This window comes from Aquarana catesbeiana, linkage group LG11 (genome assembly GCF_042186555.1).
Source record: "Aquarana catesbeiana isolate 2022-GZ linkage group LG11, ASM4218655v1, whole genome shotgun sequence".
NCBI lineage: Eukaryota > Metazoa > Chordata > Amphibia > Anura > Ranidae > Aquarana > Aquarana catesbeiana.
The window spans coordinates 280,185,542-280,211,754 of NC_133334.1; the positions used below are offsets into that span (position 1 = coordinate 280,185,542).

General features: G+C 45.8%; 1 protein-coding gene across 1 annotated transcript in view; it reads left to right on the plus strand.

Annotated features, from left to right (window-relative positions):
- The first annotated feature begins 670 nt into the window (after positions 1 to 670).
- Positions 671 to 26,213, plus strand: part of LOC141112835 (DNA topoisomerase I, mitochondrial-like) — a 125,821-nt gene continuing 100,278 nt past the window's right edge. The window contains exons 1-4 of the mRNA XM_073605917.1: positions 671 to 1,311; positions 4,528 to 4,577; positions 10,588 to 10,695; positions 13,284 to 13,353. Of these exons, the coding sequence (XP_073462018.1) occupies positions 928 to 1,311; positions 4,528 to 4,577; positions 10,588 to 10,695; positions 13,284 to 13,353 (612 nt within the window). The 5' untranslated portion in view covers positions 671 to 927. The remainder of the gene's footprint in view (positions 1,312 to 4,527; positions 4,578 to 10,587; positions 10,696 to 13,283; positions 13,354 to 26,213) is intronic.

Sequence of the window (26,213 nt, forward strand, 5' to 3'; positions counted from 1 at the left end):
CTCCCTGCACTTTTGCTACTTCGACACCTCTCCTTGATGAGCACTGTCTGCACTGTCTGCCAGATGGGTGACCTGTCCCTACTGTAGCCACACGCAAAATGTGCGGCAAGTCTAGGAACCCGGCCCTTAAACTCTGCCTGACCTAAGATGGCCTCCAGTCATATGGGGCACTGGCATCCAATCTGATAGCTGCCCCCAGTGACCCAGGAAACCATAGAGGAAAAGTTCCTCTTGGCTTCCTCTCCCTCTGCAATGCCGCTTCAGTTGAGCGCCACCTGCAGTGGAGAAAGCAGACTGTACCTGCCTACAAGCTACAGTACCTCCAGAGAAACTAGACTCAGCTTTTCTCAACCTTTCAACAGAGGAACCCTTGAAATATTTTTTTAGCAGGGATTCCCTGAGACCAGAAAGTTATATCTACTCATATTACATTAGTATGATGGTCAGGGGGAAGAATTTTTCTTACATTGGTGGTCATTGGGGAGAATTACCGCTTTACACATCACTAAGAAGATAAATGGTGTCCGTAGAAACTTATCTGAGAGGCAGAAACTTCTCATTGCTCAAGGAACCCCTAGCAACCTCTGGAGGAACCCTAGGGTTGAAAAACTCTGACCTAGAGTATCCCGTGACCCTAAACCACTCTCCTGTTCTGCAGAAATAAATACAAAAGAGATCCCCCTAGACTGAGTTTTAATTGTCAGTGTGACTGGTGGCCTCTACAATATAGGGGGAACCTGTCTGTTCCTGGTGGCCCCTTTGGGGCGAGCGCCACACAACCATACATGTCCATGAGCCCCAATGGAAACTCAAAACTACTTTTTTTTTTTTTTTCCTCTTAAAGCGGTTTTCTCGCCACAGGAATGAGATAAAGGAAAACAAAAGTCAGGACTTTAATCCACCCGACTCCCTCCTGGCATTGTGCCCATGCCTCTTTCTAGAGAAGATCATGAGTTAAAATTTCACATTCAGCCTTTCCATCTCTTTAAAATCTTGGCTACAATGGAAGTCCAATATATTGATCACAATGTGTCTTTTTTAACTCTTCCATTCAATTCTATTCCCAGAACGATGACACAAGAAACGGCGACAGCAGATCACGACGTCTTCTGGGACACTTCTGAGAACGTCAAACAGGAGAAGAAGAAACCTTCAAGAAAGTCAGAGGGGAAGGCAGCCAAAGAGAAGAAGAAGAATGAAGAGAAATCGGGACATGAAAACCGAAAAGAAAAAGCCAAGAAAGGAGACAATGAGAAAAAAGAGCAAACAGACAACAAAGAGGAACCAAAGAAAAAAAAAGAAAAGAACAAGGTGAATGGGTTTGTTTTGGAACAGTTATTGCAAAAATACCCTCTCGGGGGACTAGATCTCTAGCGGCGTTGTTATTTCAAAAGGCTCTGAAGTTGTCAAAGAATAAAACTTTTTCTGGTTAGTTAGAACGGTCCATGTTTTCCTATATAAAAAACTATACAGCCGGTCCTTGGTTCCATGGAGCTGTATTAGCGTCAAGGTGATCTCAGTTTCTGAGCCTGTAAATGCCATTCCTTGTACCATCCATTGATGAGCAGCTGTAGAGCTGAGCAAAATTCTGACTTTCAATTTTCAATTTTTGTCAAATTTCAGGAAATTAGACTTTTTTGGGGTAACATCTCAATTCAGTTTAGGCAAAATGTATTTAAAGTATTGAGGTTAAACCAAAAAAAAAACTAAATTTGTATACATTGCAGCTTAACAAGTGTGGTGGCTGGTTGGCGTGTGGTGTTAATTTTTAATTTTTTTTTTTTCCTTTTTTTCACCTAGTGAACTGGCCAGTAAGTAACATACTTCCTGTCTTGGAGGATGTCTTCACTCTGGATGAAAGCGTGATAAAAAAAAATTAAATCGAGTCTTCAAATATCAAAATAAGTTCTCTTTTTTTTTTGGGTCAAGCAATTTTTTAGCAAAACTGAGTTTCCAAAATGTAGCCATTTCTGTTGAATCAATTTTCCCAAAATCATTCTATTCTGCCCCAATTTAAAGTTGTTGTAAAGGCTGAAGGTTTTTTTTTTTTTTTTTTTTTTTACAACCTTCATCCATTCTTTGCTATCTTAGCTCCCTCCCTCGATCCATCAATGTGCACAAGCGCATTCGCTCTCCAGGGACCCTCCCTCCCTCATTGGCTGAGACAGACTGTCAATCACAGCCGATGAGCCAATGAGAGGGGGCGGGGCCAAACCACAGCTCCATGTCTGAATGGACAATGCAGAGCAGCGGCTCGGGAGTGAGCCTGCTTGGGTGTTCCCGTAGCAAGCTGCTTGCTCTGGGGGCACTGGATAGGAGGGAGGGGCCAGGAGCGTTGGAGGGGGGGGACCCGAGAAAAGGAGGATTGGGGCTTCTCTGTGCAAAACTGCTGCACAGAGTAGGTACGTATGACATGTTTGTTTATTTTTTGCCTTTTAATATCACTTTAGTGTACTTTAGGGTTTTATATTGAACTGCATTGGGTTATAATTTTTTTCTGTATTATGCTGATATCTACAGGCGTTTTTAGCCATTACTTATTTAGTATGTGGTTTTGGTTGTTTCTTTTATCCTCCCCTTATGTTTAGTGCTAGGTAGACCTTCCCTGTTTCTATGTTCTCTGTGTTCTTCACAGTGACAGGACTTGGGAGGATGGGTTCTCTGCTCTTTGCCTGAATAACTCCAGCCCCTCTAACACACTAGGTCAATAGAACACAACTTGCAATATCACAGATGGAAAGGGCAGGTAGACAATTGAGATGTGTTTAAAGTGTTTGGAAAGGAAATATTCTTTTAAAATATCAAACATGTTATACTTACCTGCACTTGTGTAATGGTTTTGCATAGAGCAGCACCGATCCTCCTTTTTTTTTTTTTTTTTTTGGGTCCCCCTCTGGTGGTGCTGCCACCCCCCACCCCCCCAGCCAAGTTCCCCCAATAGCAAGCCTCTGCTGTGCTAGCCAATGTGGAGAGAGACGCCCAAATGAGCCCCTGCTTTCATACACATTACTGGATCAAGAGGGGGGGAGGGCAAGTAGAGGGGGGGAGGGGGTGGCTGCACCCAGGTTTTTTTACCTTCATGCATTGAATGCATAAGGGTAAAAAACAAAATTCGACCTTTTTGCCCCTTTGAGACTGGCAGAGTCCACCAGTGGATCCGCCTTTTTAGCGAGGAATCTCTGCCGATCCCCCGCTAAACATGCGGATGACGGGTCCGTGTCTGCTCCGCTGATGCAGAGTGGACACGGACACAGCCCACTGTTCTCTATGGGGTGTTTAAAGGGAAACTGACCGCCTGTCCGTTTTTTTTTTTTTTTTTTTTTTTCCATATAAGTCATCCGATCCGACGGATGGATGGGGGACATCTGCCACTCTTTAGAGAGCAATAGATCGGTCCCTCAATGTGGCCTTTAGTACCACTTTAAGAAACCGACACCATGAAAATGAATGGAGTAAAGTCTCAATGTATTGTCAGAGTATAACTGGTAACGATAAAGGCATGAAAGGGGAATAGCCACAGTAGTAGTGCAACTGAACATACAATATGATCAATAGCAGGAATAGGAGAACACTATGCAACGGGATCAGCATAAACAATAGCAAGATCACCGTGAATGGACAGTAACTGGGTAGAATTAATTTCATTCAGGAGACTGTACTATCGAAGTGCAATAATGGTGACTATGATGGGCCTAGGCTCACTGGACAAAGGTAAACTTTAAATGAATAGGGGCTAGTAGAATGGCTTTGAAGGAGCAGACTTTTGTGGTGTTCTGCTGGTCATAGTTGGGGCCCATAAGCAATATTGGTGCACTCAATGGTCTGCATGAATTGGCATGCAGTTTAGGCGCTATGAAATAAAGTATTTTGCTTCCTGTAACTCAGCCCCCGCTATCAGTATGTAAATGGTGGGTATTGAGCCCATCTCACCAGTCCCTGCGGTGTGGTTATAGACTCCCACTGTAGGAAAAGGACCCCTTGCCCCTGCACAGATGGCTCCAGTGATTAGATGTGAAGGAGGGTAGACTGGGAAGATGTCCCAGTCTCCCTGCAGCTAGGGTGAGATGGAAGGGGATCGCTATGTTGTGTACAGCACTGCACTATCCCGTGTCACCGATCTCAGGCCTCCAGCTCCGGTCCCTGCTGATCTGGTCTCCCGCAGAGGCTGATGCGCTCACATGACTCCTGGGCTATAATGTGTAAAAAGTCTGTTAACGCAGTCCAGTAAAAGCTATTCCGAAGACACTAAGGCAGAACGGGGGGGGGGGGGGGTGTGTAACTGTGGGGTCAGGGTCCATGAGTCCCATTCTATGGTTGATGATCTGGATTTCAATTCCCATGATTCTCAGTGTTTTGCAGAGATGTTCATAGGCTTTCCTGGCTATAGCTCTCCCCCTGCTGACTGGAGGGGGTAGTGCAACACAACGTCCAGCATAGCGATATAAAGTGAAAGAAAATGGCTGTAAAGAGGACAATGTCTCCATGTGTCTGTAGGGCGTGTTTTAATTTGCATTCTTTATTTTCCAGGCAAGCAAGAAGTCACAATCTGCATCCCAAAAGGAGGATGAGTGCTCTGGGTAAAATAAAGTTTTAAGATTTTGTGATGCCATGGTGGCCTTTTGACAAGTGTGTGCATATTTTCTGGAGCACATCCAGCATCATTTAAGTTTTTCTTCCCCAGCCTTGCTGTCCACACTTGGGCTTTCTTTTTTTATCTTTTTTTCTTTTAAGCACAAGCTCTCCAGCAGAATGTATCCATTATCAGTAGAAGGCTCTGATATTCATTTGGACAGCGTCTCCATGAGGAAGCCCCATTTTAGGGTGAAACGCGTTGGGAACAACATCGTGCTGTACCTTTTAAGTACTGTACGAGTCTTTTCTAATGCAACTGCGTTTTTATGCATTGATAAAATTTTTATATTTTTTTCATTTTTTTTCTACTGATTTAATGAGCACCTAAAAAATCCCACAAATCTCCAAAAAAGCCACCCCCCCAAACCCGTCCCCACGAGTCCAGCCCCGCACATATATATAGTCCCCGGCGGCCGGAGGCTTACTGGGCAGTATGGAGCCTACTTGGCAAGTTGGGGGCGGGGGGACTAGCGCCCCCATTGATCGGCCGGTGACTGGCCATTCAACTGGCGGAGGCGGAGCCTAATTCTCCACCTACACTGGCATCCTTACACATTGCAACTCCTTCCTGGGGCGGGGTCAGTCTGTGTCCAGATTAGGAGGTGGGGAACCCCCAGGCATTGGCGATGTGGGGGGGGGCGGAATGCACCTGGGTGACACCATCCAGGAAGCAGTTGTAGTGGCGACTGTGCCAGGCTGCCCAGCACCACCAGAGAGCGAGCCACCAGAGGGCGCGCCACACAACACAGGGTGAGCGAACATCCAGCCGGATGGATCACTGCTGCTGTTTCGCTGGGTCTGGTAAGAGGGCCTGTCAGCCATTATGCATTACTGATCCTAGGGACTGAAGGGGGGTGGGGGGAAACATTTTATCCAATCTTCCCATAGAGGAGAGCGGGGCTCTGACAGGTCCATCTCAGCAGAGTGAGCGGGGGTGGACCTGTCATCTGCCCGCTCAGTGGGGCCCAACAGAGCGATCCCTGCTGACCTAGCAGAGTCCGTCAAAATGGATCCACCCCGCGTGAAAGGGGCCTTACAGTGTCATCTCATGAGATAATTTACGAGAGCGTGTTTAGGGGCGGGGCAGGGTAGGGGTTGGGCGGGGCAACTGGTGGTTAGTAGCTCTTAAGGCCTGGCTAGTGGCTCAGGACTTGAAATTTTGAGACCTGCACTATACATTCACACCGATCCCTGCCCTCAAGGAGCTTACAAGTAGGCATTTGGTGCCCACTTTTAATGTACAGAGGAAAAGGTGGAGCCCAAAGAGGAAGGGGTGGGCCTTAAACTGAAAGGGGTGTGGCCTTGACAGGAAGGGGTGTGTCATATTTAAATTGGGGGGATGCACAAGTTGAGTCAGGCCTAGGGTAGCACAAAACCTAAATACCCCACTGCCCCCCTCCCAGACTGACAATGCCGCTGTCCAAAGTTGCCCCAGGTGCTCCTTTATCCAGAATGGGGGCGCTGTAATACAAGAGGTGTGGTACTGGCCAAATCAGGTGAAAACTGAGGGGAAAAAAGGCCTAAAAAAGAAAACTAGTGCAGTCGCCACATCTGATTGGTAAGCTGCAATTTGACATTTTTAGATTTGAGTTTAATACGCTTTATCACAGCAGGGGGCAGTAAGAAGGGAATAGTGGGGGCTGTTCAGATTCGTCTTGTATCCCTCTGCCTGACTACAACTATTACTACTTACCCCGCCGTCTGTAGAGGAAACCGGACATCTACTTGGCTAATATTGGGGCTCCAACGCTTTTTAAAATGGGCTTTGTACCATTCCGAATAATTAATAATAATAATAATAATATATAATAAAATAATAAAAATATAATAATATATTAATATAATAAATATAATGTATAATCTATAATAAAATAATATAATAAAAATGATATAATAAAAATATAATATATTAATATAATGTATAATATATAATAAAGTAATAAAATAATGAATTTCAACCACCTGCAGACTGCCTACCCACTATGTAATGTGGACGGGCGGCCCGTAAAGGCAAAGCCATGTGCTGGTAGGTCGCTGCCTGTTTCTGGGTTTCAGAAGCACGCATGCGCCCCCTCCCCCACCCCCACCTTCTGGGATTGCACACAGTGGGAGTCTCTCGGCATGTCCGGGGCCTGCTGATCGGCTGTGTCCATTCAAAGCCTAGAGCTCTGTGTTGACAATCAACACAGGGCTCTGTATAGAGAGAACGATCTTGTTTCTTATCCCTGCAAAGCATTACATTACACATAGGCACACGTTTAACCCCTTGATCGCCCGAGGCGTTTCCCCTTCCCAGCCAGTGTCATTAGTACAGTAACAGTGTATAGCAGGGATATGCAATTAGTGGACCTCCAGCTAAACTACAAGTCCCATCATGCCTCTGCCTCTGGGTGTCATGCTTGTGGCTATCAGTCTTGCAATGCCTCATGGGACTTGTAGTTCTGCAACAGCTGGAGGTCTGCTAATGGCATATCCCTGGTGTATAGTATTGTCAGTGATTTCTGTTTTAGTGTCACTGGTGATGTCAATGACGGTCCCCCCCCCCCCCAGCGTCAGTTAGTGTCAGATTTTGCGACGCACTATCAGTCCCATTATAAGTCTCTGATCGCCGCCATTACTAATTTGAAAAAAAAAAAATTCTTGTATAAATTCCATCGATTGTGGATACTATAATTCTCATGCAAACCAATCAATATACGCTTATTGGGATTTTTTTGTTTTTTTGTAGCAGAATACATTTTGGCCAAAATATATGAAGAAATTAGATTAAAAAAATAAATAAATAAAAATTATGTTTTACAACAAAGTAAAAAAAACTTTGTTTTTCATGTTTTTGGTTTTTCACATTTTTTTCATTTATCACAAAAAATAAATACCCCCAGTGACGATCAAACACCCCCAAAAGAAATCTATTTGTGTGAAACAAATTATATAAATGTCATTTGGTGCTGCATGACCGCGTAATTACCAGTTAAAGTAGCGCAGTGCTAAATGGCAAAAAAAAGGCCCATGAATGGGCGGAAAATCTTCCAGAGCTTAAGTGGTTAAGGTGGTTTTCGGTGAAGCCCTCGGAGCGGAAGTTGTGATCTGCAGCGGTCAAATTTTTAAGATGAGTTGTGAAGAGTGAAAGTAATGCAGATAAATGACTAATGTTCCCAGATCTGTCCCAGAGAGCTCTTCACAGCTCAGGGATTCGCAGCTGATATCAAACGCACTTTGATCTCCTCCGCGCGCCTTTCCTGTACACACGCCGGGCTCACCTGTCAGGGAGATCAGCGGGGTTCCTCTTAAGATCCTAGATTGGCTGGTGACTGGAGGGAAGAGCCGGATACATGTAAAGTTCAGTTTTATATCGTTTATTGGTGAGCTGTATGTCGGGAGATCCCGAGAAGTTTTCAGTATCGGTTTAATGGGTGCTAAATGTGAAGAAGACCGTCGCCTCGATCGATCGAGGATTGGGTTTTTACAGGATGTATTAACCCGATCACCAAAATCTAGTATTAGTGAACCTGGTCATTTCATTTAACCACTTGCCGTCCGTACTGTAGCCGAATGATGGCCACAGGGCGGACCTGAATGTCCGGGAGGCCGTCATATGGCGTCCTCCCCTTTGCACGCGCCCCCTGCAGGGTGTGCGCGGCTCGCGCTGTGATCACCGAGTCACTGAGACCCGGGGGGTGATCATATCCGAGTAAGGGGCCGATCCCAGCCCTTACCACGTGATCAGCTGTCAGCCGATGACAGTTGATCACATGATGTAATCAAAAGCTCGGTAATTGTTTTTTTTTTTTTTTTTTTTTTCTCCTCACGCTCACAGCATGAGGAAACAGATCACCGGCTTATTTGCAAGGGACATCGGTCCCGAAGAGGAAGAGGCAATTATGCCTCATCTGTGCCCACCAGTACCCCCTGCCAGTGCCACCTGCCATTGCCCACCAGTGGTGCCAATCAGTTTAACTGATCAGTGCCCATTATTGCCACCCATTGTTGCCACCCAACGGTGCCCATTGTTGCCACCCAACGGTGCCCATTGTTGCCACCCAACGGTGCCCATTGTTGCCACCCAACGGTGCCCATTGTTGCCACCCAACGGTGCCCATTGTTGCCACCCAACGGTGCCCATTGTTGCCACCCAACGGTGCCCATTGTTGCCACCCAACGGTGCCCATTGTTGCCACCCATCTGCGCCCATTGTTGCCACCCATCTGCGCCCATTGTTGCCACCCATCTGCGCCCATTGTTGCAGCCCATCTGCGCCCATCAGTGCAGCCTCATCTGCGCCCATCAGTGCAGCCTCATCTGCGCCCATCAGTGCAGCCTCATCAGCGCCCATCAGTGCAGCCTCATCAGCGCCCATCAGTGCAGCCTCATCAGCGTACATCAATGAAGGAGAAAAATTACCTGTTTGCAAAATTTAATTAAAAAAAAAAGTTTTTTAAAAATTCAGTCTTTTTAATTTTTTTTTTTTTAACAAAAAATAAAAACCGCAGAGCTAATCAAATACCACCAAAAGAAAGCTCAATTTGTGGGAAAAAATGATACAAATATCATTTGTGTACAGTGTTGTATGACCGCGCAATTGTCATTCAAAGTGTGTCAGCGCTTTAAAGCTGAAAATTGGTCTGGGCAGGAGGGGGGGTTTAAGTGCCCGGTAAGCAAGTGGTTAAAATGTTGCTTTCATGTTAAATCTGCAGCTTTTGTGTATTAAAAAGAAACATAAAAAAAATTTTAAAAAAATTTTAAATGCAAAAATGTGTAAAGAAATAAAAATAAGTAAATTGAAATGTGGGCAATATTAATATAAAGGGGCATTATCCTCTTGTGTACATATACATGTGTGTGCGTATATATTTATATCTCACACACACACAAGTAAGTACACCCCTCAGTCACATTTGTGTAAATCTTTTCTTCTATCTTTTCATCTGACAACACTGAAGAAATGACACTTGTCTACAATGTAAAGTAGTGAGTGTACAGCTTGTATAACAGTGTAAATTTGCTGTCCCCTCAAAATAACTCAACACACAGCCATTAATGTCTAAACCACTGGCAACAAAAGTCAGTACACCCCTAAGTGAAAATGTCCAAATTGGGCCCAATTAGCCATTTTCCCTCCCCGGTGTCATGTGACTCGTTAGTGGTCTCAGGTGTGAATGGGGAGCGGGTGTGTTAAATTTGGTGTTATCGCTCTCACTCTCTCATACTGGTCACTGGAAGTACAACATGGCACCTCATGGCAAAGAACTCTCTAAGGATCTGAAAATAAGAATTGCTGCTCTACATAAAGATGTCCTAGGCTATAAGAAGATTGCCAAGACCCTGAAACTGATCTGCAGCACGGTGGCCAAGACCATACAGCGGTATAACAGGACAGGTTCCACTCAGAACAGGCCTCGCCATGGTCCACCAAAGAAGTTGAGGTCACGTGCTCAGCGTCATATCCAGAGGTTGTCTTTGGGAAATAGACGTATGAGTGCTGCCAGCATTGCTGCAGAGGTTGTAGGGGTGGGGGGGTCAGCCTGTCAGGGATCAGACCATACGCCACACACTGCATCAAATTGGTCTGCATGGCTGTCGTCCCAGAAGGAAGCCTCTTCTAAAGATGATGCACAAGAAAGCTCATTTATGCCTTTTTTTTGTCTTGCAGGCTTTTTTTTGGGGGGGGGGGGTCACCACATCTAAGAATACAATATTCTTTGGCTTTAGATACAGTTACATGTTATAGTTTCTTGCCTTGGAGTCCCATAAATGGCGGTGTGGGGGGTTCTTATGGACTCGGCGCGATCTTCTCTGCTACAAATAAAATGAATACTGTTGGTGCTTGGTGCACTAAATGGTTAATTCTGATTATTCTCCCGCTCTGCTGATCGTGTGTCATTGGTTGGAAGGGAACATTCACATTTAATGAAGCAATTACAAGTTATTGATTTTTTTTTTTTTATCTCATTTTAGTGTTGTCGTTAAAATGGAGCTTGAAGATGAAGATTTTACATCTGTAGAGAAGACGAGTAAAAAAGGGAAGAAGAGAGCGAGGATGGAAGAAGCTGAAGACACATCTAGGTAGGCTTCCTATGAGGGTCCTTGGAGCCCCCCCAACGCGGTGCGATTCTGCCATGATTGTCACTCAGCAGAATCGTGCGGGAAGAGCACACATTCAAAAATGGCGCCAAGCTTTTCTCCCAAAAAGGAGCAGAAGCTTCTTTTCGGCGTTAAACGCACATCGATCGGCCCTTTTGACGTGAATTGGGGGTTTAAAATTACTTTAAAGGATGCCAAAGTGGCCTCCTGGTTGATATTCTTATTTCGGGTACAAGCCCTCCCGCCAGCGCCCAATGTGATTGTACACAGCGAGCGTCTGTCAGCAAGTCCCCGGCCAATGATTCATGTCCGGGACCTGCTTGATCGCCTGTGTCCAATTACAGCCCAGATCTCTGTGACAACCAACATGGAGCTCTTTACAGACGGAACAATCGTAATGTTTCTTATCCCTGCAAATAGGTCAGTGAAAGCAAAAATTACACACAGGCACGCATTTAACCCCTTCCCAGCCAGTTATTAGTACAGTGACAGTATATAGTATTATCACTGATCTCTGTATTAGTGTCACTGGCAGTTAGCTCCCTCCAGCATCAGTTGGTCATTGCCGCGTTAATGCAGTCCCAATATGAGTCGCTGATCACCGCCATTAGAGATCGAGAGAGATCGATCTCTCTCTCTCGATCTCTCTCTCGATCTCTCTCTCGATCTCTCTCTCGATCTCTCTCTCGATCTCTCTCTCGATCTCTCTCTCTCGATCTCTCTCTCTCTCGATCTCTCTCTCTCTCTCTCGATCTCTCTCTCTCTCTCTCGATCTCTCTCTCTCTCTCTCGATCTCTCTCTCTCTCTCTCTCTCTCTCTCGATCTCTCGATCTCTCTCTCTCTCTCGATCTCTCTCTCTCTCTCGATCTCTCTCTCTCGATCTCTCTCTCTCTCTCGATCTCTCTCTCTCTCTCGATCTCTCTCTCGATCTCTCTCTCGATCTCTCTCTCGATCTCTCTCTCGATCTCTCTCTCGATCTCTCTCTCGATCTCTCTCTCGATCTCTCTCTCGATCTCTCTCTCGATCTCTCTCTCGATCTCTCGATCTCTCGATCTCGATCTCTCGATCTCTCGATCTCTCGATCTCTCTCTTGATCTCTCCTGATCTCTCTCTCGCGCCCTAGATCTTGCGCCCTCTCGCGCGCCCTAGATCTTGCGCCCTCTCTCGCGCCCTAGATCTTGCGCCCTCTCTCGCGCCCTAGATCTTGCGCCCTCTCTCGCTCCCTAGATCTTGCGCCCTCTCTCGCGCCCTAGATCTTGCGCCCTCTCTCGCGCTCTAGATCTTGCGCCCTCTCTCGCGCTCTAGATCTTGCGCCCTCTCTCGCGCTCTAGATCTCGCGCCCTCTCTCGCGCTCTAGATCTCGCGCCCTCTCTCGCGCTCTAGATCTCGCGCCCTCTCTCGCGCTCTAGATCTCGCGCCCTCTCTCGCGCTCTAGATCTCGCGCCCTCTCTCGCGCTCTAGATCTCGCGCCCTCTCTCGCGCTCTAGATCTCGCGCCCTCTCTCGCGCTCTAGATCTCGCGCCCTCTCTCGCGCTCTAGATCTCGCGCCCTCTCTATCTTCTCTATGTATCACCATTGTTTTGTAGACACTATAACTTTCACACAAACCAATCAAAATACACATTCAGAGATATTTTTGGTAAAAAAAAAAAAAAAATGTAGCAGAATACATTTTGGCCTAAATTTATGAAGAAATTCATTTTTTTACATTTTTTTTATTGGATATGTTTTATAGACGAAAGTAAAAAATATATATATTTTTCAAAGTGATCGGTCTTATGTTTATTTTGCAAAAAATAAAAAACCCAGTGGTGGTCAAATGCCACAAAAAGCTCTATTTGTGTGAAAAAAATATTTTGTTTAGTTTGCAGTGTTGCATTACCGCGCAATTACCAGTTAAAGTAACGCAGTGCTGAATAGCAAAAAGGGGGCAAAATCTTCCGGCGCTGAAGTGGTGAAGGTTTACACAACCCGCTACACTTAGTCTGCGCCCTTTTTGCTCTTTTTGTCTGTTAACAAAAAATTAAAAAATTGCCCTGATGGCAAAAAAAGTTACAAGGACGACGCAGGACATATTTCTGGTGTGGCGAAGTACCTTGAAGCGAATGCGATTTTACTTTTGCATTCCACATTCGACTAGAGCGCACCTTTAATGGTTCGGATAAAGAAGAGTCACTGACAAAGTAGACTTTTGCCGTGATTGATTGCAATAACACAAACAAAAACAACCACACAGATGGGACCGATCGTCTAATAGCAAAATGTAATAATGGCAAATGGAAAAAGAAAGGAAACAACTGTCACTGTACAATATACAGCAAATCAATTCTCATTTAACTTGGAAGTTCTGATCTTTTTTTTTTTTTCTATTGTCGTTCTCCGGGAAGTAGAAATGTGCAGACTGAACAACACGAGTCTGATTGCAAATCATCCAATACATTCATCTTCTTAATATAACAATATTACGGGTTTAATCCATTCTGAGCGCCGTGTTGAGGTGTTATCGAACACGAGGAAATATTGCGAATTACTGGCAGAGAAATATCACATATTAAATTTTTACTCTGCAGGTCGAAGAAGAAGAAAATAAAGATCGAGGATGATAAAGAGGAGCCGGGGAAGGAGAAGCCGGATGAAAAGGTTTGAGATACTTATAACTCTATTCAGACGCAACACGCCGAGCGGCTTTTTTTATTAAAGGAGAATGCCGTTTTCATTAAAAGCCTGTATGTCTATATTTAGGGCAAAGTGGTGGGTCCACTTAGAGCAGTTGTCTCCAAACTACGGCCCGGGGGCCGGATGTGGCCCTTTGCTGGCTTTTATCCGGCCCTTGGGGCATTATTACCCCAACTGTCAGCAAGACTGGGGCATAGTCCTTGCCACACTAGTCCCTCCCATTGACACCAATGAAGAGGCACACTAGTCCCTCCCATTGACACCAATGAAGAGACGCACTAGTCCCTCCCACCGACACCAATTAAGAGGAACACTAGTCCCTCCCACCGACACCAATTAAGAGGAACACTAGTCCCTCCCACCGACACCAATGAAGAGGCACACTAGTCCCTCCCACCGACACCAATGAAGAGGAACACTAGTCCCTCCCACCGACACCAATGAAGAGGCACACTAGTCCCTCCCACCGACACCAATGAAGAGGAACACTAGTCCCTCCCACCGACACCAATGAAGAGGCACACTAGTCCCTCCCACCGACACCAATGAAGAGGAACACTAGTCCCTCCCACCAACACCAATGAACAGGAACACTAGTCCCTCCCACCGACACCAATGAAGAGGAACACTAGTCCTTCCCACCGACACCAATGAAGAGGAACACTAGTCCCTCCCACCGACACCAATGAAGAGGCACACTAGTCCCTCCCACCGACACCAATGAAGAGGAACACTAGTCCCTCCCACCGACACCAATGAAGAGGAACACTAGTCCCTCCCACTGACACCAATGAAGAGGCGCACTAGTCCTCCCATTGACACCAATGAAGAGGCGCACTAGTCCCTCCCATTGACACCAATGAAGAGGAACACTAGTCCTCCCATTGACACCAATGAAGAGGCGCACTAGTCCTCCAACTGACAGCAATGAAGAGGCACACTAGTCCCTCCCGCTGGCACCAGCCATGGGGCACTGTTCACTTCCACAGAAACCATGACATTTTCTTCTCCCCGCTGGACACAGTCCGGCCCCCCTAAAGTTTGAAGGACCATAAACTGTTCCTTTGTTTAGAAAGTTTGGAGACCCCTGACTTGGAGCCTTGGTGCCTAACAAGAGATCCTTTGGCACTTTGTGTGGCCCTCAGAGCCAGGGCCATCTTAAGAGCATTATAGGCCCCTGGGCAATACAGTGCACTGGGGCCCCGTCTACACAATCACGCACGAGAATAAAAATGCAAATGATCAATAAGGCTATATTTATTGGTACTTCCAACAAAATCAGTGTTCAAACATTAACACAACGTTTGTACAATATAACACGAGTTTGATGGGCACGGTGGCAGCTTTTGATGGGCACGGTGGCAGCTTTTGATGGACACGGTGGCAGCTTTTGATGGGCACGGTGGCAGCTTTTGATGGGCACGGACAGTGGCTGTGTGTGATGCACAACTTGAACGTACTTAAGTAGACTGTGTTACTTGTGGCCGCTGGCCTGGTGCAGTACAGTGTGTCGCTCACAGCAGCAAGGAAGTGCCAGCTATCAAGGGCCGTCTTTCCGCTCCACTCCCTCTCCACGCTTTATGAAGAACATGGCAGAGGTGGGCGGAGCTTGTTGACTAGCAGCCGGGGCAGCCGCGGCGCGCTATGAATGCTGGGGCAGCTGTGGCCTCTGACTGACGTCACTGGTTATTAGCTAGACGCCGGGCGGCCGGCGATTCTAGCAAGTGAGCAACCAGTGCAGTCAGTCAACTTAAGCAGCAGATTGCAGCACTGAGGATCAGCCCTGGATGGGGCCCTCCAGACAACTGCCCAGCGTGCCCAGTGGAAAAAACTGCCCTGCTCAGGGCTCCTGCAACCCCTACAGTGTTTTCACTCTGTTTCATGAAGTATGTCCCTAGTCTCCAACAACTAATATACCATGTTTACAGTCTGACCAAGTCTTGTAGTATGCCCATAGTCTCTGACCTTGGCCTATAGCTTGTGTGCATGTCATGCCCATATCCTTTGGCCATTATCCTCTTGCTGCCTGTGACGCTGAATGTATATTATGTGCCGCCCTTTTCTTTAATGCCAGGGGCCGCACTTGAGGCCCCCATTATCAAGAAAGTTGACCATTACTGGCCAAGGGCATTAGTGCTCAGCTTGTGGGTGGGGCCAGGAGGTTGGTACCCAAACTGGAGAGACAAGAGTCCAGGAAAGGGTTAAAACTGTTTTTGTTTAGTAGAGTTGTAAGTAAATGGTCAACAAGGCAAATGCCAATCTGCAATCACTGGCGCTAGTACACCAGCTGTAGTAACTGCGGCACCCGCTTGCAGTAACTGTTTCGGAGACTCTTGAACTAAACGCAGTAACACTGGTGGCGCGCGGTCGGAGAGCGCGGCCCGCGCTTCGGACCTTGGTCGGGCTACAAGAGATTAGAGACTGCAAACATTTTATAGGAGTTGAAGACTAGGGACATGCTTCAGGAGTCTGGAGACCCAAAGATAGCTGCAAGGGTACCAAGAGCTGCACAAAAAGTGCTGAAGGGCATACTGGGCACATACTGTTCACATCTCGGTTTTTCTTGCTATGCATCAAAGAAAAATCACATTTTGATGCATCTTTAAAGTGTAAAGCAAAACCTACATTACATAGTAAATTGGTAGTGCATGTAAAAAGTATAACGCACCTAAAGCACGCAGGATAAATTTGTACCTTTTGGTGCTAATTATGTCTGACACGCCATCTACCCCTAAAATGAGAGCATGCCTTGTCCTTTACCCTATCAGGTTGGTACAGTTTGCATGTTGGTGGGTTGTGGTTTCTGAAAACATTTGCTGCGGTTTACCTGCGGGTTTGGTAAAATGTGGGTTTCTTGGGGATTAATAATACCGCCTGTAGAGACATAACTACGCACATGCGATGGCAGGCAGCCCACTTTCAGAGGCATTGGGTTCTGCAATCAGACTAAAGGCTGTTAATTGAAGCTGCTTGACACTAAAAGCCCAGAGGTTACACATAATGAGTTTTGAAAGGTTTTTCACTTTGCTATAATCGCCCTTCGCATTCCCTATAATATCTCCTGGCGCTGAATTCTGCTCCTGAAAAAACATTATACATGTGAAAACACATTCTATAGGTGTTTGTATGTATATTGAGTCTGTCGACTTTGGGGAAAGAATACAGACAACGTTACATTTCTACTTGATTAAATAAGATTTTTATATTGGATTTATGTGGCGCCAACTGTTTGTGCAGCACTTTACAACATAGAGACACTACAGTAACAATACAATTCAATACAAGGTTAGAAGGGCCACTTAAAGTGATTTTTTTTTTTTCTTTTTCATGAGCGATCCATGGGGCCAGCAATTGCTGACCTTTTGTGAAAATGTTAGCTGGCTGGTAGATGGCCCCTTGGTTTGATTAGCTAGAGTCACTGTCCTGGAACAAGTACTTGTAGATTTAGAAAGTCATAAAAATGCAGTCCTTTGCAAACCTGATTTTCGGGAACCCGTATCCACCCAGACCCTGATCCACTTATAGCTTGAGTCGCCATTCTGGAGCAAGTACTGTACGTAGAATTTGAAAGTCAGAAAAATACGTTTTGAAGCACTTATGGGTGATACTCAAAGTGGCCACTATACTTTGGGTCTTTTTAAGCAAAAAAAATACTGTTCCAGATGCCTACATTTTGCTACCATTTTGTTTTTATTGGTTCTTATGCTATTAATGAACTGGTTCTTCCAATGGCCGGACAGTTCCACTCACCTTACTCTGGGAAGATGTGCAGCGGTCTTATATGCCACGCCACATGTTATTTTGGCTACCTCCTTTGTATTTTGTTGGATTTGTATTGCTATGGTCTTCTATGTTTTGTAACTACTTTCTTTTGAAAGTCAAAAACCTATTGAAACAAAGCCAGGAAAAGCAGCCCTGTACAAAACTGCTTTTGGCAACCAGAATCCACTTGGCCCCTCTGCTGGAAACACTTCCCATTTTGACCAGCTGTTAGCAGACCCCTTGGCTTAATTAGCTGGTCACCATCCTGGAACAAGTACAGTATGTAGATTCAGAAAGTCAGGGAAAAAATATCATCCCTTTGCATACCTGCTTGTTGGTCACTGACCATAACTCCTAAATGTCCACATATCGGCCAGTGTCAGATTACCAAGTATGATCCTGAAAGAAAATGGCAATGGAGCGTTCTTAAATGGTTTACACAAAATGAATCCACACAAAGAAACAAAAACTTTACTATAAAAATTAAAAAAAAAAACTATTGTAATATACCCAATAAAAACGTGAAGTCGATAAACCATAGACCTCAGATTCCCATTAGTTTGTCTCTTAATAAGCTCATCTTCTTTCAGCTGTCACTTTGTAAAAAAATGTTGGTGCAAGCTACAGCCGTGTAATTTCCAGTAGTAATCGCCATCTCTATCTAGCAGCCGACTGGCATGCTGCTTAGCTCGATGTTAACACACTAGAGCGCGCGCACGAGAAACCTCCAGAAACCTGCAAGGGGGCCAAAGGTTTCCACTGCCTGGGGCCTTCAGAGTTTTAATCTGGCACTGCTGTCAGAAGCCCAAGTCCACGCAGCCTCTCTGTAGAGAACCTTCTGATCCACCTATACGTTGAGCCCTTGGCTGGATTAGCTTGAGTCACCTTCCTGGAACAAATACTGGCTTCACGTGACTGGAGGCTCTAGCTCTCCTGCCTGCCGGTGACTGGGGGGGCTCTAGCTCCTGCCTGCCGGTGACTGGGGGGGCTCTAGCTCCTGCCTGCCGGTGACTGGGGGGGCTCTAGCTCCTGCCTGCCGGTGACTGGGGGGGCTCTAGCTCCTGCCTGCCGGTGACTGGGGGCTCTAGCTCCTGCCTGCCGGTGACGGGGGGCTCTAGCTCCTGCCTGCCGGTGACGGGGGGCTCTAGCTCCTGCCTGCTGGTGACGGGGGGCTCTAGCTCCTGCCTGCCGGTGACGGGGGGCTCTAGCTCCTGCCTGCCGGTGACTGGGGGGCTCTAGCTCCTGCCTGCCGGTGACTGGGGGGCTCTAGCTCCTGCCTGCCGGTGACTGGGGGGCTCTAGCTCCTGCCTGCCGGTGACTGGGGGGCTCTAGCTCCTGCCTGCCGGTGACTGGGGGGCTCTAGCTCCTGCCTGCCGGTGACTGGGGGGCTCTAGCTCCTGCCTGCCGGTGACTGGGGGGCTCTAGCTCCTGCCTGCCGGTGACTGGGGGGCTCTAGCTCCTGCCTGCCGGTGACGGGGGGCTCTAGCTCCTGCCTGCCGGTGACGGGGGGCTCTAGCTCCTGCCTGCCGGTGACGGGGGGGCTCTAGCTCCTGCCTGCCGGTGACGGGGGGCTCTAGCTCCTGCCTGCCGGTGACGGGGGGCTCTAGCTCCTGCCTGCCGGTGACGGGGGGCTCTAGCTCCTGCCTGCCGGTGACGGGGGGCTCTAGCTCCTGCCTGCCGGTGACGGGGGGCTCTAGCTCCTGCCTGCCGGTGACGGGGGGCTCTAGCTCCTGCCTGCCGGTGACGGGGGGCTCTAGCTCCTGCCTGCCGGTGACGGGGGGCTCTAGCTCCTGCCTGCCGGTGACTGGGGGCTCTAGCTCCTGCCTGCCGGTGACCTACAGTAGATCCTCCCAGACCTCTGTTGGCATCTCGCTCGCCTCTGTCAGGAACTTACAACTCACCTATTAAGTATCACCTTCGAATGCTAGTAGGAAAGAAAACAAATGCCAATAAATGCACTAGTGGGTTTATTTGTGCATTGAATTTCTGCATGATCCTAAAATTTTGTCCTTAAATACTGGATATACACTTTTATTTTTTTTTTTTTGGAAAAGGTTAGGTTACACATTGGGTACAAGGGTAGGTCACGAAGGCCCCCCCCCCCCCCCCAGTCTTACTGGAAAATGAAGGACCTCTTTTAAGTAATGCGGTAATTGTTGAGTTGTGGAATGGTAAACATTCCAATGTATCAGGTGAAATTGCTCAGTTAAATAGCGCATAAAAACCCATTGTGTACAAAATAGGAGACGGTGAACTGCTGCAGCATAATCAAACCGAACAATGGGGGGAAACTGCCGCGACTCGGATACAATTGCTCGGCACAGCCATGTGGAACAAAGAAAACCGCAAGAGCAAGAAAAAGCTGTTGTTTTTTAAGAAGCGCTTTGGCAATTTATAAACTGTACATAAGTGGGAACTATATATTTTTTATTTTTTTTCCCCGTGATGGGGAAACAACATATTTACTTCAGTGCTGTCAGCCATGCACCTTTTGCGTGTAATGGCAGGCAGCCCGCCTTCACAGAGGCGTTAAATTCTTGCGATCTGCCTGAAGAGTGTAAATTGAAGTCTTTTAACATAGAAAGCCCAGAGGTTGCACATAATGAGTTTTGAAAGGTTTTCCACCTTGCCATAATTGCTCTTCCCCTCGCTGCAGAATGTCCTGGCGCCGAGTTATGTTCATGCAATATTGTTTTTCACCTGTTAAACAAACATCGCGTTTCGCATTATTTTAGAGGTCAGAAAGTGCACTTTAATGGTCTCTGTATGCAGGTCTGAGACGTAAGTGGGATGAATAGAGACATGCCTTGCTGCTCCTCGCAGTCAATATACGAAGACAAAAGCAGTCAGAATAATAAAAAAACGACAAACTATTTATGCAACTTAATGGAAAGGGGGGAAAAAAGTATTCGGTTTTGTGAACTTCCATTTAGAGCTTTCCTGGTAATGGTTTTTAATAAAAACAAAAATGCTTACAGCTGTCGGCCTTTTAAAGTCATTTAAAGCACAGCTCTGCATTAATGAAAAGCATTAAAACATGGATAAGGATGGCAAATACAACACAAACCACAAAAAAGGTTTCAAAAACGTATGCCACTGGGAACCTAGACCAGACTAGGTAATTAACATGGCAACATGCTTTAGAGGAGGTGGAATTGCATATCGATCAGACTAAAAAGTCCCCACTTCCTATGGCTCAACTAGTGTTTGAGTATGGTGATAAAAATGGCTGCTGGCTTCGCCGGCTAAGGGCCAGTTTGCAGCTTCCCGTATAGGGAGGATTAGGGATATCAATGGATGACCACTCACTTCTCCTGAACACATTCTTAGGTTTATGGAATATCTACCAATCTTGATATTCTTTTAGGGCTGCATATAGTGATTCTGATGACCTGTAGATACCTTGATGGGATTACATTCCTGGCCTTATCCCCACTTGGGATATCCCACTTGAAAGAAGTGATAGACCAACTCCAACCAGGCAAAGACCCAGGAGTGCATGGGATTCCTGTAGAATTCTTGCTTTAAAGAGCTCATGGGATTAAGATTCACAGCTGTTTGACCAAATTGCCTCCAGGGGATATTGATGGATGACCATTCACTTTTACTGAACATATTAATCTTAGGTTTATAAAATACTGTACTACCGGTCTCTATTTTTCTCGGGCTGTTTATAGTAAATCTGACGACCTGGATGCCTTGATGGGATTACATTGCCTGTCTTTGATATCCCTGCTTGGGTTAGAGTTATCTCACTCGAAAACCCAGAAAATTGATGAGCCAGCTCCAACCAGGCAGGGCCCCAGGAGTGGATGGGATTCCTGTAGAATTCTATTCTCACTAGTCCTGGGGACTAGACTCACAGCCCTGTTCGACCCATTTGCTTCCTGTGGGAACTCCCCTGAGTCTATGTATAGAAGCTCTTAATGTGTTGGTGTCCAAACCTGGTAAGGACCTGGAGGACTGTGTCTTATAGGCTGGTCTCTTTGCTTAATGTTGATGCAAAGATACTGGCAAAAATCTGGCCAATTGTCTATTCTGGGTTGTAGACTTGCACATTTCGACGAGACGGGTTTAATGCCTGAGAAGGACATCACATCCGCCATTTGTTTTTAAATCTGTAGACTACTCATGGTGTTCGCAGTACAAGGGTTATAGGCTCCTTAGATGCTGAGAAGAATTTTGACATGGTTGAGAGGGCTTTTCTCTGGGAGGCGATGCAGACATTTGGGCCTAGGTTCCTAATGTGGCTGCACATGCTTTACCAGACTCCTAAAGCCAAAGTACACACAGATGGCAGAATTTCAGATGCCTTCTCTCTGCGGAGGGGTATCCATCAAGGGTGCCCTTTGTTGCCTTGGACACATGCCTTGGAGCCGCTGGCCATTAGAATTGCAACTCATTAAAGGGTTATGAGTTGGTCTGGTGATCTCTTGTATTAATAAGATGCGGTCCTATCCTTACAGGCTGCCTTTGAGATTTTCAGTACATTTGGAGACTTTTTTTAGGGACCGTATCAACTGGTCTAAATTGGTCCTTTTTTGCTTTCGATTCTTAGGCGAGGGAGCTTGTGGTCCCTACTACCCTAAAGTGGGTTGAAGAATATAGGTATCTAGGTAACCAGGTCTAGTTTCTATAATCTCATCCTTTGCTTTTGCACCTTCGGGAGAAATATGAGGGAAGGGGGGGGGGGGCGCAAGTGGGACTTTATATGAAGCATACAGTCTAGAGACCGTGTGCTTCATATAAAGTCCCACTTGCCCCCCTTTTTTCCCTTTTCCTCCTATTTCTCAACAGATTGGGATGGAGGTACATGACTTATATTGGTCATGACCTCAAATAAAGTCCCAAACTTTAGTTTACTTTTCGGGAGAAATGTACCTCTTGGGCTAATCTTCCTCTGAACCTGATGGGTCACATTAATGTCCTTTATCATGTTTCACGCTAAATCCAACCACGTTTTTCTTGTCATCCCACCACCCTTCAAAGACCATGACCAGTGATTGATTGAGTTCCTTTATTTAGAATGGTGCCATCCCTCACTTGGCAAAGTCTGTCCTGCACCTACTGGTACAACGCAGGACATGGTGTTACCCAATTATGAGATTAATTATTGGTCAACTTGTCCTAGTTATGGGTAGGTGGTGGTTCATGCGGTCCAGGGCTAATGCAGACCTTTTAGGGGTGGACATTCTGGGTTCCCTTATGAAACTTTGTAATCTAGTGTGCAGGAGATGTAGAACCTATGCCAACCTCCCAAGTCCAAATAGAACATCTTTCCGGGTATTGGTATCTGCTATAAAGAGATTTCTTAAACTTATTTGTCACCCCACCACCCTTTGTGGGATTACCCTTCCTACCTTACTTCAGGTCATTCTTTGACCCTCAATATGAACTCTGTTGGATGGCGCTGACCAAGTGCTGTCCCATGAACTGAATAACATGCTCAATACAATACATGCAAATGGCAGATATTTAAACTTGGGTTCAAGTTGATGAGAATTTGTGGTTAGAAAGTGAATGCGCAAAGAACAAGTTTGCTTTAGATTTGAATATTTTTATTGAAAGAATAACAAAGTTCAGAACAACCAGACACATAGACAGATTGGTGTCAATTTTGCAGATCATCACATAACAATACAGAGAAATAAAAGGTATGGCCATAATATTTATCCATCATCTATCACAATAACAGAACACAACGGCTGTGGTATGTATCCAAAACTGGTGGGGTTTAACAGTAATTTCCCCACTATGATCCAGAGTACCCCTGTATGAAGGGATGGTAGAGATCCAGAGTCCCGGGAAGTCCCGGTTGTGATCTCCAGGTCAATCTCAGGACTCATGGTCGTATGAGGCCTCATACGTGATCATCTGTATTGTGTATAAAGTTTCTGGAAATAAAAAAACAAGTAAAGCGAAGAGAAATGAAGGAAAAGAGGGAGATGAGGAGAGAGAGGATCATCCTGGAGTTCACTACGGAGTCGAAATGTAGTCGATCCACGGGTCCCATATCTTATAAAATTTCTTGGTTTTATTACAAAGAATATGGATGAGTTTATCATTAATCATAATCCAAATGAGTTTACTTTTGACCTGGTCAAGAGGAATTATCGACTGTTTCCAGTGTCTTGCGATTGTGATTCTCGCCCCCAACAATATATAATTTTACTTTTTTTTTTTTTTTTTTTTTTTTGGTGTTTCGTCAGGTAATTTGTGAAAGAGAGCGGCTTCTGGAGATCTGCGAATGTTTACCCTCCGTTACTGAGTTGATTAAATTGAAAATCTGAATCCAAAATTTAGTTACGAGGGGACATTGCCACCCGGTATGGTGCATCGTCCCCAAATGTCCGCATCGTTGGAAGCAGTTTGAAGTAGAAGGATGCATCTTAGCTACCCTAGTGGGTACCAAGTACCAACGTAGGAGCGTTTTATAGTTGTCCTCTATAAGAGTGGTATTGATGGAAATTTTGGATAGCTGATGAGCAATATCTTGCCATTCAGTCAGATCAAAGGTAAGGTTCAAATCCCTTTCCCACTGGTCCATATAAGCAAGTTTTGTGTCTGGCTCAATAAAAGAAGTATATATCGCAGATACAAGTTTGCTTTAAAAGGCAAACGTCAACCAAAACTCTCAGGATTTTTTTTATTGCCAAACCAGTAGCTGGCGCAAGCTTTGTGAAAACATCCCCTCCATTTACTTCCTAGACAGCCTTTCTGCGGGTTCCTCCAGAGGTAAATACCACTGACACAAATAGTCCTTTAAGGTATTTGTAAGGGTAGAATCTTCCCAGATACACAAATGTATAGCGCACGCTTCGGTGATCATGGCACTGATGTACCATGAGCTGTAGATATGATAGCTATTAGCAGGGTTCCCTGGGACTGGAAAGTTTTTTTGTCTTTTTTTTTTTTTTTTCCCCAAGGGTTCCTCTGTTTTAAAAATTTTGAGACGGGCTGTTCCAATATTTAGGTCTGCACCCCGGTTCTCCAAGAACATAGAGATAGAGATTATATAATTTTTTAAATTTTTCTTTTTTTTTATACCAAAGAACTCCTACCCACCTGGCCATCATGATCATTAACCTGGCCAAAGTTAGAGAAGGTGGGTGGGAGAAAAACTTTCCATCTCTACAGAAATCTGGAATGGCTGCTCCCAGGTTCACCCATTGTAGAGCCTCCGTACATATCTGACATCACTTTACCTGTGAGATGAGGCCTTTCCCATATACATGCTTGCACTCCACCTCTTAATTGTTTCCTAGGTCCAGATTCCTCACACTAGTCATTTATCTCCTTTGCCAACTTTGCTCTCTCTGGAGCTCATTTTCTTATCCTTGCTTACAATGACCTTGATCTTGCTACTTAGCCATGGTGAGTGCCAGTCATCCGTTCAGTTCCCTGCTCTATTATATTTGCAAAAGCGAGTTTTAACATATATAATTTTATTTTATTAAGGAGTACGTCAGCGAACTAAAGGGCGCCTTTGCCTTGAGTTCTTCTCTAATTGATTTTTGTTTTCAAGGCTTCTGCACCTCTTGCAATATGGGGCTGTCAGTCACCCTTATGCTTGCCTTAGTCTCTCCACTTTGTGAATAGAGATTGATGCTTCTCCCTCTCCAGAGACCGCACAGTAACTGAGATCCCTCGTTCCTACCGTCACCTTCAATTTTCCACTTATCTCTGATAAGGCGACCGCTGAATTTTTTCCATCCCACCTCTATGAACAATTCATGCGCGGGGACTCTGGGTGACCAGATTGATGAACCATTTAGACTTATCGGCTTTTGTAGAGGCTCTGCATTGAATTGCCCTGGCTGCAGTCCTAGATAACTGATCCTGGTGCACTTTAACTGCTTGTTGTTTTGAAGAGTACAAAATTGCAAATGCTTCAACAAATGTTTGTAGAGAAACAAGGGGGGGGGGGTGTTTAGAGAGAAGAGCAATATCCTTAGTGTAGGATGTAAAAAAAATATTAAAAAGTAATAGTTGCACTCCCAATTGATAAAATATAGCTCAGCATGACAGAGGAACTTTCGATGCCAGGAGCAGACAGGCAACCAGGAAGCCTTGTCCTGGCCACCAGCAAGGGAGAGAAGAAATTCTGTAGACTGGGAGCCGCTGTCACTGTGGAGCCAATGATGGAAACCAAAGCCGGGGTGTAGGTGCTGCCTAGTGTGGTTGGTGAGCACAAAAGCTGGGACAGGAACATGTTTCAGAGCAACCTTGCTTCTTCAGGGGCTGAAGAAGGTTGCTCCTGCCTCAGAGGCTGTCCTACTGTCATGCTGAAAGAATTAAATAAAAGTTAAATTGGAACCGCGCTCTCTAAACATAATTAAAGTGCAAGTGCTCAAAGTACATAGACCAATGTCAGCAAACACAATATATGTGTAAATATGTGTAACGTCCATTACAGGTAGTCATATACATTTGTGGATAATGCCAATAGGAAAGCTCCAGTCCGGACGGATGTTATATCGGGGTCCCGAGAAACCTATTCCAGGTGCTCATTTATGCTTTTAGGAAATTCCGATGTGGAAATAATCATAACCACAACATCGATCCGAGTTAATACCAAGGATTTAAAAGAAGAAAAAGGGCTTCCATGGTGAAGTATGTTGAAATTTAATCAAAAATTGAAGTAAAAACAGATAATCTCCATAACAGCTTAACACAACCATGTGTTGGAAACACCGTGAGCGTTCCAGCTGCGTTGCAAACGGTGGAAGTGACGTATCGCACTCAAACCACCCTACACGTTTCGTCAGCACGTTCTGATGTCATGTGACATGGTCCGTGCTCCGTGAGCAGAGAGCTGGTAACTGTTAGTGCCCTGCTCTCTGCTCCGCCTCGCTCACCGGAGCACTGGGTTGCGTCGGGTACAGGAGCTGAGCCGAGTGTCGGTCCACGTGTTTGCGTGAATTCTGATCATATGATCGCGATCTTTCCCCAGCCTGGAACGGCTCTGTGACGTCAGCTTACAGCAAGCTTCAGCCCGCTGTCTGCTGAAAACTGGTCACAGGAGTGCAGAACGAACTGCACTCCTGTGATCCATAGGAGAA